The sequence below is a fragment of the Apaloderma vittatum genome, unplaced genomic scaffold, assembly GCF_000703405.1.
Source record: "Apaloderma vittatum isolate BGI_N311 unplaced genomic scaffold, ASM70340v1 scaffold1474, whole genome shotgun sequence".
Taxonomy (NCBI): Eukaryota; Metazoa; Chordata; class Aves; order Trogoniformes; family Trogonidae; genus Apaloderma; species Apaloderma vittatum.
In genome coordinates, this window is record NW_009710739.1 from 17,395 (window position 1) to 36,350 (window position 18,956).

General features: G+C 41.8%; 1 protein-coding gene across 1 annotated transcript; it reads right to left on the reverse strand.

Moving 5' to 3' along the window:
• Window positions 1-14,044: 14,044 nt before the first annotated feature.
• NOV (nephroblastoma overexpressed) lies at window positions 14,045-18,951 on the reverse strand (the record flags this gene model as incomplete). The annotated part of the gene is made up of 3 exons (XM_009867361.1): window positions 14,045-14,753; window positions 16,714-16,922; window positions 18,831-18,951. Coding segments are annotated over 3 exons (627 nt in total), but the record flags the coding sequence as incomplete, so codon positions are not given.
• Between the last annotated feature and the right edge of the window lie 5 nt (window positions 18,952-18,956).

Consider the following 18,956-nt stretch of genomic DNA (forward strand, 5'->3'; position numbering starts at 1 on the left):
AGACTTCTGATCTCCTCTTGCCCTCTCTGTCTTATTGAGCTACGTGGTATTTAGCCTCTGCTGAACATGGGTCAGGGTAAGTTCCCACCAGGTCCATGCATCGTGCTTCCCAGACAGATGTTTTTATTGCGAAGATACAACACACGGGAGAGCAGCACCCTGCCGCTGTCACCTGAAGGAAAGCAGAATTGCAACTGTGTGTATATAGAAGGCTCATACTGCCAGCAGGTCCTGAAGCAAAGCTGATACTTCAGCCTGAACTCTAAACTGGTTTAGGGGTGCAAAATACCGATTTTTGCATCCCAGTTGAAGTCAGGTGTCAGTGAAGTGCCCAGTTGCTTCCTCTGGTGAGACTTTGGAGAACCAGGACTATCCAATGTCTAGGCCTGTAAAGCAACAAACTCAAGTTTTGCCACTGCAGTAAAATAAATGATTCAAATGAATTTAACAAGCATCATCCTAGAAATAAGTTGGGTTTTGTGCTCTTTTCCTTCCTATTGGAATATGCTGCTGAGCCTTTTAAATTTCCAGCCTAAACTTGTTCATTGCCACTCTGTGCCTATGTGTTCTTGGATGAGCTTTTCTAGCTTACTTTATCAGCTCTTTACCTTCTGTATTTTTGGTTGACTATTCTGTGTTTTTATAGAGTAATCACAGTTTTTCTCCATGAGTGTTTGCTTCAGACCAACCCAGATTCTTCTAATAGTGTCTTAAAAGGCAGGTGTTTCCCTGTTTCCTTACTAGCTCCTGTAGCTTAAAGTCACCTGCATGTCAAACATGCATATCAGATGCATATCAAATACTGCTCCTCCAAAAAAAATTCTTTATGTATTCTGAGTAAATCCTGGAATACCAATTATTTTCTGTACTCACAGTACTATCTCTGCTTGTATGTGCCATGACACATCCCTGGCTGTCTCATTGAGGCAGCTAAGATACATGTTTGCCATTCCCCTTCTCTGATGTTCTCAAATCACAGTCTCACGTTTTCCATCAAATACTCTGTTTAATTGCCACAATGCACAGCTTTGCATTACATACCATAAAGTTTCATCCTGTTTCTTCTCTAGTCCCAAGGTTCATCCAAATCTCCCCTGGTACTGCTTTGCACTTCCTGTAAGCTGATCAGGGCTGCTACCTCTGAGCCAACAGCCAGGCTCACTGGCACGCTCCCCATGCTGGTGTAAGCCAAGACCAGACACACTGAGCATCTGCACTTAACTGCAGTAAAAAGAGTGACATTTCCCAATAATACTAGCATTTGGGGATGGTAAAGCTAGGCAGTATGAAATCACTTTATATTGACTCCCAATGCAGACCAACATCCTGTTTTAATTTGGCCCAAGCCAGAATGCTCTTTGGTTAAGCAAGAAGTTGAAGGGTTGACCAAAACTCAGTGCTTCACTTGCTGGATCTGATGGCTTTGCAACTTTCAAACTCCCAGAGGTCGGATAGTTTCAGTTGTTGTTGGTTAGGCACAAGTGTTATCCCAGTTACAATAGCTCCAGGTGGTTATGTGGAGGTTAATTCCATATTTGATCTAGTATTATAATTTATCATGATGTATATTGGATCAGAGCTATAGGTACAAGCACCATCATGCTAGGCACAAGTAATTAAGTTTGTTTCTGAGTGGTGATATTAGTATTTGAAAAATAATTAGAGAAAGTTTATGCTGAGATTTTCATCTCTGTTATTCAGGAAACATTTTCTGTAACTCTATTTTTGTTTCAGGTAAGCACCTGCTTTGTGTATACTGTCTGATACTGTTTCTTGACTCTGTCTGAAATAGTAAAATTCAGAACTGAAACAGTAAAACTCAGAGCTGAAATCGTTCCGAGTTTAGAAGTGTTGACATTGTGGCCATGTTAGGGACAATTTTTCTTCTGTGGCCACTTCATTGCAGTCTGTGAGATGCTGTGGACTGTACTTTGGCTAAATCTTACAGGAATCATAGAATCATAGAATGGCCTAGGCTGGAAGGGACCTTAGAGATCATCTAATCCAACCTCCCTGTCATGGGCAGGGACACCTCTCAACTAGATCAGGTTACTCAAGGCTCCGTCCAACTTGGCCTTGAACACCTCCAGGGAGGGGGCAGCCACAACATCTCTGGGCAATTTATTCCAAAGTCTTGCCACCCTTATACTGAAGAATTTCTTCCTAAGATCTAATCTGAATCTATTCTCCTTCAACTTAAACCCATTTCCCCTTGTCCTATCAGTGGACACTCTTGTAAAAAGTCCCTCCCCAGCCTTCCTGTAGGTTCCCTTCAGCTATTGGAAGGCAGCTGTTAGGTCCCCCTGAAGTCTTCTCGTTTCAAGACTGAACAACCCCAGCTCCTGCAGCCTGTCCTCATAGCAGAGCTGCTCCAGCCCCTGGATCATCCTTGTGGCCTCCTCTGAACACGCTCCAACAGATCTATGTTCCTCCTATGGTGGGGGCACCAGAGCTGGATGCAGTATTTGAGGTGGGGTCTCCCAAGAGCAGAGTAAAGGGGGAGAATCACCCCTCTTGACCTGCTGACCACGCTTCTCTTGATATATCTCAGGATGCGGTTGGCCTTCTGGGCTGGATGAGCACACTGCCGGCTCATGTTGAGCTTCTCATCTGTCAACACCCCCAAATCCTTCTCTTCAGGACTACTCTCAATCCACTCTGTGCCCAGTGGCCTGACCCAGGTAAAGGACTTTGCATTTAGAATTGTTGAAGCTCATGCAGTTTGCATGAGCAAAAAAACCCTACAGCACAGAACTTACTAATTTTTCACTGCTATCTTCTCTACTGCGCTTAAAATACTGGCATTTTATATGAAAAGAAGATTAATGTTTGCACAATTGGCTTTTATTCAGAGCTCTCAAGACCTACAAGAAGCAGATCAAACCAGTATTTTTCTGCAGAGAGACTGTAAGATGCAAAGACAGGGTTGTGCTCAGGCTGGCTCACTACCCGCAGAACTGTGTGGGCATCAGGGATCAGGTTTTGCTTTTCCTTTTGATGTTAAGTCAGACTGAACAACACAAGTCTTTAGAGGCTGGGCCTGGGCTACATCGAGTTGGAGGTGATTTCACAATCCTGTTTCTTATTTATATACAGTATTAAAACACATCTTGATACAATTCTCTTGTAATGATTTTCTGGATGCAAATATCAAACAACTTCAAAAACATGAAATCAAACAGTGGAAAACAGACCTGAAACAGAGAGAGCCCCGAAGGCTGGAGGACTGGTCCTCACTGAGTGTATCTCAGAAGTAATTTATGGGAAGTGTCCCCTGTGCATACAGAGCAGTTTGTGAAGATTCCTGTGATCCTTGGGATCCTTCCTTATGGACAATGACCCACACATCTTAATAATACATTTCTATCACTTCTGGCTTTGCAGTTTCCTGTTCTTGTCTTAGGCTATCCTGTTGTAGAAACCTCTGAAGATGACCTTGTGAAAGCAAAGGCCTCAGGCAGGCCCTAGGAAGAGCTCGTTGCAAAAAACAAGAAGGTAAAAGGAGGCTCTGAGGGATCATAGGAGCTAAGTTGTGATGTTATAAATGAAGGAAAGCACTTCCTGTGACACAAGCTGCCGGATTACAAGCTGTATAACCACTATCTGTTTTAATGATTGTAAACCAGTGCAAGCAATTTTGACTATTAAAATGGAATAAAACTGTCTAAAGTTGCTCAATTAATTCATATTTCCTTAGTTCATACTTCGTGAGAGAACACCTGTCTCAAAGCTATATAAACTCGAAGCACTTTGAAACAGGTAGGGTCTGTGTATGAGTCTCTTGTTGAGGATTATGATGAGAACATTGTAAATTAGTTACTTACTTCTGTTGACCCTCCATTTAAGAGTTAGTAGGGAGTGAAGACCTTGGAAATGCAAAATGTGGATTTGGCAGAGAGCAGAGGGAACAGGATAGTGTTCCTATTGCCATTCAAAGCAGCTGTGGTATCCACTGACCTTCCTCATATCTGATCTGTAGTCAAGAAGGATATCCCCACTACAGCCATTCCGCCTCTTGCCTGGCTGATTTCACCTTATTTCAGAAACAGCTTAGATTGTTTGACCCATACAGCTTATTTCCCATCTTTCTGCAAGGGAAAACCAGCTCCTACTGCCTTGGCCCTTGCCAACACGCAGCCTCCTCCAGCTGCTATACTCAGGACCCACAGTAACTTCAGAGGGGACCTGAAGTTTCAGAGCAGTTGTTTTGACCACAGGTCCCGGGTAAGGTGTGAGTTTCTGGTTACTTTCTACTGTGGTAATTGTGAGATGAAGATTCAACTCTTATAGCAAATAAAGGGTGAGAGTGATGAGGGAACCTTTTTGAATCACACCTCACACAAGCAGGTTTATCAGTGGCATTTCTAGATTTGGAAGGGCTTGAAGTTGCAATAATGTTAATTGTTCTCTCGTAAAATAGATTTAATTTGTAATACAGATGTTTCCTTCCATGGCAGTCATTTTTGCAGGCTGATTGCCTGATCTCCTGTGCAGTGGAGAGGCTCTGTTGACTTTCCTCTGTGTGATTTAAAGTAAAGTTTGGTCAGGATAAGCCCCAGTGTTGTGCCAGGATCTAGCTCACTGTTGTCCCATCTGCATGCTCTTTGCCCTTGGATGTGGCCCTCTCTTCCCACAGGCTTCCTGCAAATTCCTCTCTGGGTGGTTACGCATACCTCCTCCAGAAATCGGGCTAGATGCGTGATTTTCATTGGGTGGTAATATGGGAAATGACTGCACTTAGTGGGATGACACCTTGCCAAGTGACATTATAGATCTGTACTAGGCTCTGAGAATTTTTCCCAAGATTCCTTTTCTATGAAATTAAGTTTACCACAGGCCGTGAGACACCATCGGTAAACTGCACAGATTCCACAGGTCATAAAAACGCACCATTGTCTGGAGTTAGCTCTGCTGTGGATGGTGTCACGTAACTGTGGCGATGAAGATACCTGTCCAGTGATGACTATTATAAAGGTCACAGAGTTGTTCCCCATCGTAGCTGCTGTCTGATATAGTCACAGCTCTCTGCAGCTCAGCAGCCTTTTCCCACAGCTGCAGCTTGAGAAACTCATGGTCACTATTAGGTGGAAAACACAGTCAGGCAGCTCAGTGGGGTACAGAGGGAACACACCCCCTCATCCAACTCTGTTAGTGCCACACTGTGCCATGTGGCCTCAGATGCTGGGATGGGGCCCCACTGTGCCGTGTCCCCTCACCACACCTCTCGCCGTGCTGGCACACCAACCTCCTGCAATTAAGAAGTGCCACATCTTCCAGCAATCACTTAATCCACCATCTGTAGAGCAAGGCTGGTCTGAAAGCTGTCCTTCCCTGCCAGGAATCCAAAATATGTGATGGCGAACATCTAGAAACTAACACTTTGGACAGTGGCTACCCGCCGCGGCCTGGCGGGTTTGTGAGCAGCCCTGCTCCGGGCTTTGCAACGTCATCCCGTCCTGCAGCACAGTTGCAACTCTGACTTTTACACTATGGAAACTGAGGCAAACAAAGGCTGAGTAAGTAGCCTGGTGCTACACAACACGCCTGTGGCAGAGCTGGGAACCGAACGCAGACTTTCTGACTCCCGGTCCTGGGCTCCAGCTACCCACTGAGCTCTGACGTGGGACAAAGTGAATCTCACCAGAGACATCAGATAACCACAGTTTAATTTGGTTTCTCTGTGCTCTGTACCCTGGGGAGATAGCAGACCTCTGGCCACGAAAAGCAAGTTATTGAGAGATTTACTTTAATTTCTCCTTATGAGGTCCATCTTGTTATGTTTGGAGTTGCCATAGGTTTCTGTTTGTTTTGTTTGTTTTTTTTGCGTGTGGGGCTTGTGTATTTTATTAAGCCCTTGGCTAGTATCTTGGGCATGTTTAAGATTTTATAAGGGTTTCTTTTGAGGTTATTCATTATAGCTTTCAAAGGCAGCCTATTCTACAGGCTTGCTATTGAATGCCAATCTTTGATAGACTTGTGTGTCACGCAGAGGAGAAGAGTATTTCTCGTATGCTCATAATTAGCGCTCCCAAAGGGTTCACCAGCTGCTTTTCATAGCTCTACACTCATGTTGACCTTGGACTTCGAATGCTCCATGGCTTGTTGAATACAGTCATCAGAGAGAGAGAAACCTCCTTTTATTTTCATCACTTAAAAAAGAAAAGTCATCCAAGAGACACCTTGCTACTGTCTCGTATGATTTGCTGGAGACCATGGGGAAGGGAGCTGACCTCTCTGCCTTGTTTGTCTTTTTGCTCCACCTTGCCTGCTGGTGCTGTGGGCGGTGGAAGGTTTCAGACACAAAGCAAATTAATTAGATTGAGGAACAGATTTAGAATGTGTAGAATATTCTGTCGGAAAGAGAAAATGGATTTTTTTTTAGTACAAATATGTATTTTTTGATTCAATGTGCAGTATAACACACCTGAAATCTGAAAAATTTTTTCTTCAAGCTGCTTCATATTAAACATGCAGCATGCATTTCATGGCTGATTTAAATTCTGGATAAACATCTGTATTATTTCACTGCATATATAGAAGTAGGACCATAATTCTAATTAGAAGATTTTCTTCCTCTGGGAAATGCTGAGTTTTGCTCTAATTGCAATTAATAAAATTAAAATAAATAAAACCTACTTAAAAGGATATGAATTGAAAACAGCCATGAAAAAGATTTTTCTCTAAGCCTGAAGACAGATTTGCTTGCATTCATTTTTCTGATGTGTGTTTTTCACAAAAAAACCCCCGAGTTCTAAGAATGGATGTCTGATAATTTTTCAGCTGCCTCCCCCTCGTGGCAAATCTGAAGAAGCTTTTTTGTAAAAATACTGAAAATATGATAAAGCTCAGCACTTGCATTTCAACAGTTTCCTTTTTCGAGGAGAAGCAGGAGAGAGTGGAGGAGCAGGTGCTTTAAAGTGCTTAAAAAATGTGAATTAAGGTTAAGAACATATAAGCTCTTTCCATGAACCGAAAAGCCTAAGTCTGCTTAAATAAAAGAGCACAGATACCTCAAAGAACTTGGTGTAACAGCTCCAGCTGGCTTGAGGCTTTTTTTGTCTCTCAGAACTTGTTCTTCCCTCACCCTTCCAACTTCATGCAGGCCTGAGGGTTGCAGCACAAACTTCTCCTCTCTTCTTTTTCTGTGTGCCAAGTGCCCAGGAAGCAGGGCATGGACTCACTGCCCAGCCCCAGGGCTATTGATCTTCCTTGGCTCTCCCCAAAGTCATGGTTCTGCTGCTGCATATGACCTCAAACACTAAGACCTAGGCTTTGCGCTTTTTTCAAAAGTTAAATGGAAGTTAAAATGCTCACTACAGCTTGGAAGAGGAAAGATTCGGCAACCGTGTTGGTTAATTGTCAGTAGCGACAAGTAGTGAGAGATAGGAGTTTTCTCCAGAAGGATCCCAAGGAAGAGAGATGCAAATACGTGTTCCATCAGGCAACGTGAAACCGAGAATATGGTCCTTCTAGTCCTTAAAGTTCTTAAGTGGTGCCCGAAACCCCTCTAGTTCTCTAAAAAGAAAGCATATTGCTTCCCTTCCTCTGCAACATGATCCTCTGAAATGCAGGATGGACTTGAAAGGGTAAAAGCTAAGAAGAGGAAGAGGACGGCCTTTGTGGATAAGGCTGTAGATGGTAACTTAAGAGAAATGGGCTCATCTCCTGGTTTTACCACAAATTAGGTGTGGTGGGGAGGAAGCTGTTCACATATTCTGAGCTTTTAGTGCCTTATCTGCTAACCAGAGAAAAGAGTCTCCCCTTCATCTTTTCTGTCTTTCATACTTCAATGCAAAGTCTCTGGGCTGAGAAATTGTCTTCTGCATTGCATATCTTACATCAAGGTCCCCGATGGGGCCAGGGCCTGCTGTAACCAGTGATGGTTGTCATAAGTAACACCAGTTGGCCTCATCCTTCCAAATGCATCCCTACTCTCAGGAGCAGGACCAGGGAATGCTTCTCACCACTAACAAGACAAAATGGCCTGAGGCCACCAGGTGTCCCCATTCTCCATGGTTTGGAGGAGAGCTGGGCCATTCTGCTGAAACATGTATTTTATTGTAAATTCAAAGTTAAATGCTGCTTGTAATTCTGGCCAGAAGTGATGGTCTCTTTCATCTTTCCTCTAAGCAACACGGTGGTGGCAAGGGCAGCCCTTAGCATAGCCCTTAGTGTGGGCCTGGTAAGAGAACAATAGAGCTTAAAGTACAATCACAAAATTTTTATCTCGTGGAGTGAGAACATAAGCTGAAGTGTGCTAAAACTATATGAATTCGAAGTACTGAAAGTTTCTTTTCCCCAGAGAAGTGTGTTCAGTTTCTGAAGCAGCCAGACTAACGTGTTAGAGCCTGAAGATACAGTTTTTTGCAAAGTGGACAGGGTTCGAATTTTCAAGTAATTTCAGTGATTACAGCTGTTTACAAAGGCAGTTCAGAGGATTTAATTCTGCCTCAATCTATGCAAGGATTTTTGGGATTTGCTTCTTTTTTGCACCACCCCCCCTCCCTCAGTTTATACTGAAGTGCAATTCTTTAATTAAATATAGGGGGAGAGGGGAAAGCAAAACATCCCAAACTAGCAATTCTCCCATAGGGACTAAGGTGCTTATTTTTCTGTCCTGATTGTCAGACCACAGTCCTGGGCTGTGTGAAAACTCAATGTCTCTGTTTGGCCTAACGAACAGATTCTTTCTTTCTGAATCGCTCTGAGTCAGGCAACACGAGGTGCTGAGCCTGGGTTTTTAATTAGTCAGACCCAGTGGTGCCCCTTAACACAGCTTTTCCTCTTTAGAATAGACTTTATTATATCCTTTAAAATAACCTTTATACTTTACCTTCAGCAAAATTGAATTGGATATGCTTCAAAAAGCTAATGCAAATGTCTTTTTTTTGCAACTGCAATGGACATACTACGTACCCTGAGGGCTGCAAGACTCATGGAGAAAGGGAGAGGGTAGGATGCCCAGGGTGCAAATGCAATATTTTGGGAGCAATGTTTTATTCTAACACTGAGAATAACAACAACCAGCTTAACATCCACGAACACTGAAGTGTTTTAGTCAGTGGGACACTTCATTATTTTTATGTGACTGTTTGCATGTTCAGGGCAGATAAATTACATCTTGGGATATAAGTAAGTATTCATTTCTGCTTCCTAATCTACAAATTGTTCAATTAAATCAATTGATTATCAATGACTATTCCCTGGTGTTTTCTGAGAGGCTTAGTGTGAGATTAATTCCATATTATTCCGGCAAGCCTACTGGCAGGCAGTATTCTGGGCTCCTTCTATAGACGATGGAGAGAACATGAGATTTTAAAGATGTGCTTATCTCAAACTTTATCTCAAACTTTACACATCTTTTATCTTGAACTTTTACACATTTATAGTAATAACAGTGTTAACCATAGGGATTTAAACAAGTATAAAATGTATTTGCTAGGTATTTGCTGCTAAACTGTTCCTCTCACAACTGCACGACAGGTTTCTTGACTGATACCAACATAATACCTCTGGTCACAGAGCAGATGTTCGTACCTGTGTAACGCATAAACTGGGATTGCTAATGGTAAAATCAGAGAATTTTCCCTCAGGTTGCCCTACATTTTGTGTCTGCACTAGAGAGCTTATATTATAAAGTTTAGCATGGTAGACATGACTAGAATGGCTTTTTGAAAAAAGAATCAATAAAGAAAGCTTGGGTACAACGCAATTATTTTATTACTGCTTAAAAACTTAAGAAGAAAACTAAATTACAATGTAGTAAGTTTTAAGAGGAGAGAAATACAATGTTATTTCATGAAGTTCAGATTTGTCCTCAGATACAAACACTAGGACTAGAAAGAGTAACTAAATTTCTTCCCTTCCACACAGGCCACACAGCTATAAATTAATACTAATAGAGTGAAGACAAATTATAGCCTGGACTAGAAAGAAAAATCCAGTGATATTCTATTTTTCCTGAACTTCTGTTGTACTGCTCTTGGAATTAAACTGGCAAAGAGAAAGAGTGGAGCTATGTTCTTACTGAAGTCGATTATAGAATTTTATTCACTGTAAGATTTTCACTCTAGTATCAGGCATCGTTTAAGGAGGCTGACAGCTGATCTCCTTACATGGTGAAGGTAAATAAAAACATATCATAGAATCATAGAAATATAGAGTGGTTTGGGTTGGAAAGGACCTTAAATATCACCTAGTTTCAACCCCCTTGCCATGGGCAGGGACACCTCCCACTAGATCAGGTTGCCCAAAGATCCATCCAGCCTGGCCTTGAACACTTCCAGTGAAGGGGCTGCCAAAACTTCTCTGGGCAACGTTCTAGTATGTCACCAACTTCACAGAAAATATTTTATTTCTAATATCTAATCTAAATGTAATGTCTTTCAGTTTAAAACCACTGGCCCTTGTCCTATCACTGCACTCCTCGATATAGAGTCCCTCTCCATCTTTTCTGTAGGCTCCTTTAAGTAGGGGGAAGGCCTCTTTCCTATGTTTGCAATATGTCTTTTGTCTGGTGCATTAGACAAATTCAAAGCCTATTAAAAGCAAGAACCATGTTGCTTTAATGAAGTCCCTGAGATGAAAGAGTCCTGGAAGTAGCTGCAAACATCTCTACTGCGTATATGTGCTATAGAGGGTGACACTGCTTGTCATCAAGATCACTTACTGAGGGTGTACTTAGCTTACCAGTTGTTAACACCAAAAGCTATTAAATTAGATAAATAAATAAGAAAAAAATATATTATTTCTAACCAGCTTGGTTTTGGAACAGTCCTTCACTGGTATGAGCAAAGGAAAGGTAAATTTGTTCAGAGTATGGGATGAGTAAGTCAACCAGCATGCTTTGTGCATGTTCCATTAACATATCACACTCAGTACATATCACTGTATGGATCTGTACATTCGGTTTCAAGTGATGTTCCCTGAAATGTTCAGAAGAGAATCCTTGGAGATGTGAAAATGAATTGCTGACATTTGTATAATTTTGCTCAATTGGAATAACTTAACTTTGATGTTTGGGAGAATCACAGCCCTAAACCATAAACATTCAGGATTTTATCACCAGAGTTTACTTATATGAATGTCACAGATTTGTCACATCACTATTTTGTTTTAATTAAATCAATGTCATGACCTTTTGCAGGAAACTGGCCCAAAGACTAAACTAGTAACTGTCCATATTAAAGTAAAACAAACCTAAACAAAATCGATACCAGATGAAAAACTTCATCAACTGAGTTAAGGTAAAAACAGAAGCTCAATTAGAATTATGTATACAGTTTAAAAGACACTGGAAAACTGTCTTTGGCTCCTAGTGTCCAGAGGACGTACTTGTGTTGCTTTCCAAAAGATATTTTTCCTGCAGAAATGCTACAGCATTGTAAGAAGGCATTGAGACTGCAGCAGTTCGGGTGTTAAAAAAGCAAATAAGGCTTTGAACACTGTAGCTCTTTTCTTCCATGAAGATTGTAGTGCCCACAACTATGCAACTCCTCACAAAACAGGTTGAAGATGTGGAGATCACGCAGAGAGGCACTAAGAAAGGTTATAGGGGGCATTTTGGTTCTGGCTGTTCTGAGTTGATTTTAAAGTGCTGGGGAAATGTCTAAAGACAGAAGGATTTACACAAGTGAGAATTAAACTTACACGCCATAGGGCACATAGTCTTCTTTTCACAGGAAGTGATGAACCATCAACAAGTGTCTCAGCACGAAGCTGGGTTTATGCTTCTTCAAAAATATCAGAAATTAAGTTCCTGCCTTTGGAGGGTAAAACTCCACAAACTTAAGAATAGTGGATGACTCTAGTGTACAAATGTTTGTAAGTTCATACCCCAGACAAGCTCTCCAACTTGCCTGCAAATTGGAAGCTGCTTCTTGAACAGCCTTCTCCCTGGTGCCCATATTTTGCTTGTGTGATCCAATAAAAGGAAAGCATAAAGAACTATGTGAAAATCCAGATAACATGAAGGGAAAGCAGAGGGATAAAGGAGAAGCAATGCAACAATGGTAAGCTGATGCACAAGTATATATGACTTCGGGTGTGAAGGGAATGACCTGCTGCAATAGGACAAGGGGCAATGGTTTTGAACTGAAAGAGAGTAGATTCAGACTAGATATAAGGAAGAAGTATGTTTTACTATGATGGCAGTGAAACAAGGAAAGAGATTGCCCAAAGAGGTGGTAGATGCCCTGTCCCTGGAAGCATTCAATGGCAGGTTGGAAGGGGCTTTGAGCAACCTGATCCAATTGAAGATCACAGAATCATAGAATCATTAAGGTTAAAAAAGACCTCTAAGATCATGTAGTCCAGCTGTCTACCCAACACTACCATGTCCCTGTTCATTGCAGGGCATTGGACTAGGTGGCCTTTGAAGGTCCCTTCCAACCCAAATCATTCTATGATTCTGTGACTAGGAACTAACCAGTGCAAGGACTAGGAGTATGCACATATTCATGAGCATGCTCCAGATGAAGGGCAAGACTAGTCATGTTCTGGCTGTTTGAACAGCAGAACGCAAGAAGGGATGCATTGATGACTAAAAAGAAATGTATCACTGTCACAGAGAGTGGAGAAAACCATGCAAGAGTCCAGGTGAGGACCCGAGATCTGTCCAATCCTAACTAAACCTGTATAGTTTTTAGCACCCAGACCTCATACATTCAAGGACGACTTAGAAGTTAGTAAAAAACTTCAGCCATTGATGACTGCTCACAGTTAACTTTTGTTTAAGCTTCATTAGCTAAAATGGCCATTTAGCTGTCTACATGTAGACACCTAATTTAGGAATTTTGACCTGGAGCTGAATTTCACCCTGTGTGCATCTCAGGAATTGCCAAACTGGCAGTTGCTAGCTCCTCCAGAGAAGGAAGACACTAGGCCAAATGTGCTGAGATTTGGTCTTCTGCCTTTTTTTCTCAAGAGGGAGTCGTTTCCCACCATGTGGTTACAGAACAGTTGTGGCCTAAGTCCTGCTCTGGTATCTCTGACAGAGAGAGGCACACACTGAGCTAAGCTTGGTCCCACAGCCCAGGCAGCTGGATGTCTGCACGATGCTTACGGCCTGTTTCCACAAACCTACGGACATGATTTAACACACATGAAACTGCCACCCTCTGTATTCCTTGGGGATATTGCTATAGAATACCTAGCACAAGCAGGGTCACAGGCTGCTTTTGTGAGGCTGAAATGCTGCAAGACCCAATTAAATACTTCATTCATACTTCAGACCCAAACCAAACTCCAAATCACGTAATTATTCTTTCCTACCACCACTGTTTCAGGATACAACACATCCAAATCCAACTTTATTTACATCATCCTCTCTCCCAGGCTAACTTACTCAGAAAGAAACCTCCCTCCTAATGTGTGCCTCACAAATTATTCATCCTTTCCCACACCAAGACACCACATATCTGTTAGGACAGTGATTAGGATGAGGTACACTAAGAACATCATAAGATATGGTCTTTTATTCCTTTAAGGAGTCTGCAGATCCTTTTTATTCCCGCTGCTTTTAGCCGTGTAAAGCTGGTAGCTTAAGAAAAATAACTTCAGGAAAAATATTTTGAACCTCATAAAGTTTATTTACTTAGTAAAGTTATATTACAATATATACAGTTTCTATTTACATATTTACCTTTCTAAGAAATGAAGCACCATAGGATACATTAATATGCTAGAGGAATTTACAAAAAATTCATTTTTGCATCAAAATAGTTGTATCTACAGACACACATTGGCTAGAACCAAGTTCTCCTAAGACGCTGAGTTCAGTGCCTTTTGGATTAGACTGCTACTGAAGATGCCAAAGAAAAATTTAATTGCTGTCAGCCATCCATCTGCTATGCTTCAGGATGAGAGATCTTAGCCACGTCATTTCAGGGGCTATGTGCAAACTTAATCCTCACTAAGTTGGAGGTATAGATAGAAGGTATTCTATAAGAAACAAGAATGCAACACTTTCGTCAGATTTTTACTGTCATCACAAACAGCATTTCATCAGAATGGGAAAAGAACACTGCTTAACTGTTTATACGCATTATGAAAAGTGAAGTCAAGAACCTGGAAGCTTATGTGATACGCTATCATGCATTCCCCAAGGAACCCACTTACTCTTCAAGAGCTCAGCCTTACAGCTACTGAAACTTGTGGCATGATCCCCTTAACTCGAGGAGAAAGCTTAGCTCTTCGCTTTCTAAGCTTTACGCCACTGTCAAGAAAAAAAGAAGGCTCTGTCCAAGGTACAACATTTCCATCAAGTGAATAAAAAACATTTGGAAGGGGAAGATGTAAAATGAGGTATTTAATAAACTACATCAAAAAAGAAAGCACCTAGACTGTTTTGTAAGATATCTTAGATATTTTACATATGTAATCATTACATTCACCTGATTGTGGGTCAAGTTTTCTATAAACTATTTATACCTTTGGCACTACCTAATTTATGCTTTTCATATTTTTGCTTCACTAGACGTTGGATCTAACGGCTGGAAGAAAGCATTGTTACTCTGAGGACAGTTGTTATGACAGACACAGGTGCTGATCAACATCATTGGCTTTTGTAAGACTTTGCCCTGAGGACAGCGGAACTCAACTTGTATCGTTTTGGTGTTGTGTGGGGTACAGCATCGCCCATCGCTGCAGAGGCCACAGTAACGAGGTTTGTAAGTCTGGGCACTAGTGCAGTTCTTGTACTCAAAGTGAACAGCTTTCAGGGACTTCTTTGTTCGGACACATTTCTTCCCTTTCTAGGAGAAATATGAAGAGACATTAGATGTACCACTGCATAAGACAGAAAGCGGTTAAAAATGACACGCAAGGATATGCGTCTACTGTGAAAACTTACTGTCTTTGCTCATTCAGCAGCAGTAAGATTCTGCAGCTACTTCAGTAGTTACTTAAAAGTAACTCCTGCAGGATTTGCCCTCTGAGACAGTGTGTTATTGGGCCAGTAATAAATAACAAATAATTAAAGCCAACTCTTGTAACCTGAGACAAGCCAAACCAACATTCATTATGAAACTATGCTGGAAAACATCTCAGGCCGGTGTAGCTCCACCAAAGAATCAGGAAGCCAAAGGAGCAAGTTACAGGGGAAAAAAAGAGGGCTCAAGTGTCATAGCCCATTCTTGTGACTCAGGGTACAGTCAGCTTTATCCCGGTTGTTCTTAACAGAGGTTTGTCTAACTTGTCCTTAGAAGCTTTCAGTGATAGAGATGCTACATCAGCCCAGACACTCCTAAAACTTTACTCTTCTTACCGCCTGAAAGGTTTTCACCCACGTCTCATTTTTTATGCAGTCCAAACTTGTACTCCCCATGGACGCAGAATAGGCTGCAATATCTGAACACAGTTATGAGATTGCATCTCCATTCTCTTGCATTCAGACAATATTTCCTTGGCTGAATGTGTTTTCTGGACCTCTGATTACTCTTGTTGGTCTCCCCAACTCTTCCCAAATGTTCTAGGTCCTCTTCAAAACACAGTATTTAAAACTACACAGAGTATTCAGCAAAGGCCTTGGCAATGCTTTCCACACTCAGAATATTACATAAAGCAATGGTCCCTGATAGTAACACTTGCATGTGTAGAAGTAGCAAAAAAGACAGACAGACATTTCTTGCACCTGAAGTGTCAGTGGTGGTTTGCTTTTTGAAAAATCATCATAAGGATTAAGATAAAGCCCAATTTAGTCAGGCAGATGTTGCAGGATTTCACACATTACTCCACAGTTCTAGATGCTCAACAGACTAGAAATCTGACAACCATTCCATGCGATTGGAGCAGCTCTGAAGCATACATACAGGTAGTACAGCTGCATTTGTAGAAGTTAGACTGTGTGAGCTGCTAAAATAGTCTGCACATGCAATACATTTGATCAGTTTGGAACAGCTCAAATTCTCATAGAACAGTTTGGGATGGAAGGGACCTTAAAAGATCATCTAGTCCAAACCCCCTGCAGTGAGCAGGCGTATTTGCTACTAGATCAGGTTTCTCAGAGCCCCACCCAACCTGACCCTGAGTGTTTCCAGTGCTGGGCCATCTGCCACCCGCCTGGGCAACCTCTTTCAGTGATTCACAGAATCACAGAATTATTGAGGCTGGAAAAGATCTCTGAGATCACCAAGTCCAGCCACTGTCAATGCAAAAAAATTCTTCCTTGTATCTAGTCTGAATCTACTCTCTTTTAGTTTACAATCCTTACCCTTTGTCCTATTGCTACAAAGTCTATTAAAAAGTCTATCTCCACCTTTCTTGTACGTTTCCTTTAAATATTTAAAGGCTGCAATAGGGTCTCCCCAGAGCATTCTCTTCTCCAGGCTGAACAACCCCAACTCTCTCAGCTTGTCCTCACAGAAGTGCTCCAGCCCCTGATCGTATTTGTGGCCCTCCTCTGGGCCTGCTCCAAAAGGTTCATGTCTTTCCTATGCTGATGGATCTCAGAACTGGGCATGGCACTGCAGCTGGGGTCTCATCACAGCAGAGTAAAGAGGCAGAATCACTTCCCTCAATCTGCTGGAGGTGCAGCACAAAGCTACTGAGAAATCACTGCAAGTCTAAGGGTTCCCAAAAGCACCAGGCTTGTGGCACACATGCTAAAAGGTGTAGTTACATACAGCTGCATCTGGAGCATTCTAGAACATAACATCGCAACCTTGGAATTACAGCCAAAGAGACCCTGCTCCCCCGCCATTCTCTGCAGCGTACCTTATCAGATGGGTCTTCATTTTCACAAGGTCTTATCATGCAAAGCCGTGTCTGCTTCACCATCTCACACTGTTGATTTCTGTTGGTAACACGGGTGGAAAAGCCCATGCCGCAGCTTTTGGAGCAAGCACTCCATTCTGTTGTCTGCTCAATACAATTGGCACTTGAATCTGACACATCAACCCCGAGAGTGGCCTCTTGTCTGTAAGCTGGAGACAAAACCCCACAGAAGTTAACTACAAGAAAAACTCATGTGAAAACTCAGTATCTAATTGAGCCCCACCACACCTGGGAAGAAACACGTGAGACAGAAAATAAAAAAAGGCACAAATCCATGCTTTTGACAGGATTTAACAATTTTAAAAGCTGGTTTTTTGAGTCCTGGATGGCAGCTTCCTAGATCTAAAAATAACAGAAAGGTGCCTATCAGTATAATCAGGAAATACTTTAGATTCAGTTCACTCAAGTCCATAGCTGGAAGAATTACTGACAATTTTTAAACCATGGAAATGCATGACAGATCTGTTCTAAAGCTCTATCATAAAAATGTTTATATCAGACATGATTTGAGAGGCTGAATGATTTTTCTAAACTAATAACCAGCATGGAAGTAAAGCCCTTTACTCTGAGAGCCATGAAGTCAATTATTGCCAGATTATAGGCAGGGTGATGGTGCGGAAGGAGGAAAGAAGTAATTTCCAGCAGTTATCACAGCTACTCAAAGCCATGGCCAACTCCGATCATTGTCCTGCTCTCACGGCAGTGTTAAGCTGTATTATGCCAATATTCCTAACTTTATAGCGTGGTTCAGCATAAACAGAATGAGGAAAGATGACTGAGCTGTCAGTTACAGCTCTAGTTGTTAAGCTTCTCTACAACTGCTTTTCTGCCTTTTGCATGGTAGAGCTCCAAAATGTGGCCTCCCAAGAGGGACAGCCATTGCTAGAAAGAAGGCAGATAATCCATACGCATTTTACAGATTAGCCTGTCACTGTCAAACAAATCAAAGAGAAGGAAAAATAGCAAAAAGGTGGTAAGCTTTCTGTTTATATCTTCTGTGCCTTACAACTGACACTTCATAGCACTCTGACAGGTTATTAGAGCATTTCTTCCTGGATCCTTCTTTACTTCCTTTTCAAATGGATTAGCTAAGTTTCAGCATAACTAACTGCTTAAGATTGCAAAGAGCAGTGACTGGAAGAGTATGCAGAGCCATCAGCTCTCAGTAAAAGTAGTTTATGAAAGTTCATGTGGAACTAGTAGTTTAATTTAAAAGGGATGGAGACACAGTTTGGTAAAAAAACAAGGGTAAAAGATTATATAGCTTTATTTTTTTCAGTTACAAACGCAGTTTATGAGTTCTGCATTTTGGATTTTTATTTTTTTTTTCAGATCCACTCACTGCATTTATAACCACTATTTCTCCAAGTATTTAGTAATGCTTTTGATGCCAACAAAGATGAGAGCTCTAGCATAGACAGGCTCTTTTAGCTACCATGCTGGCCACTTGTAATAGCTGGGGAATTTAAGGGGAAAAAAAGTGTCTTGTAGACTCAGCTGTTAGAATAGTATTTATGATGCAACATATTCTTGCAGAGCAACTAGCAAGACTGCAGCTTTGATCTGGGTCTGGAAATAACGTTTGGAGGATTATGAGCTTGGCCCTGCTTTATTCCACTTGCTGAACCACCCTGTACCAGATAGACAGTAATTTCAGAATTGGCAACTAACTCAAGTTAACCTCCTCCTAAATCTGCTACAGACATTCATCCTCTGAGTATCTTTTTTTAAAACGTGTTGTGCTCTGCCTTAATTCATAACCGCTGTATAGTTACTAGTGACTGTAGAGGAGAAAAAAGAGCAGAAAAAAATGACTGGACAAACCAACGCACCTTAGATTTGGCAAACCCATGGGTGTTTCCAGTGGCGCATAGAATCATAGAATTGTCAGAGTTGAAAGGGACCTTAAAGATCATCTAGTTCCAACCTCGCTGCCACGGGCAGGGACATCCCCCACTAGATAAGGCTGCTCAGAGCCCCATCCAGCCTGGCCTTAAACACTTCCAGGGATACCTCCTCCGCAAAACGACCATGATAATTAGCTTTAGTTTTCTCACCAGCCATAGCAAAACCTCCCAAGATCGCTTCATCTTTCGGGTCGCAGATCCACTTCTCACAGCACTCCCCGGGCACTTCGATTTTCCTGGGGAAAGGGCAGTCGGGCCCGGGGAGCAGCAGGTCCA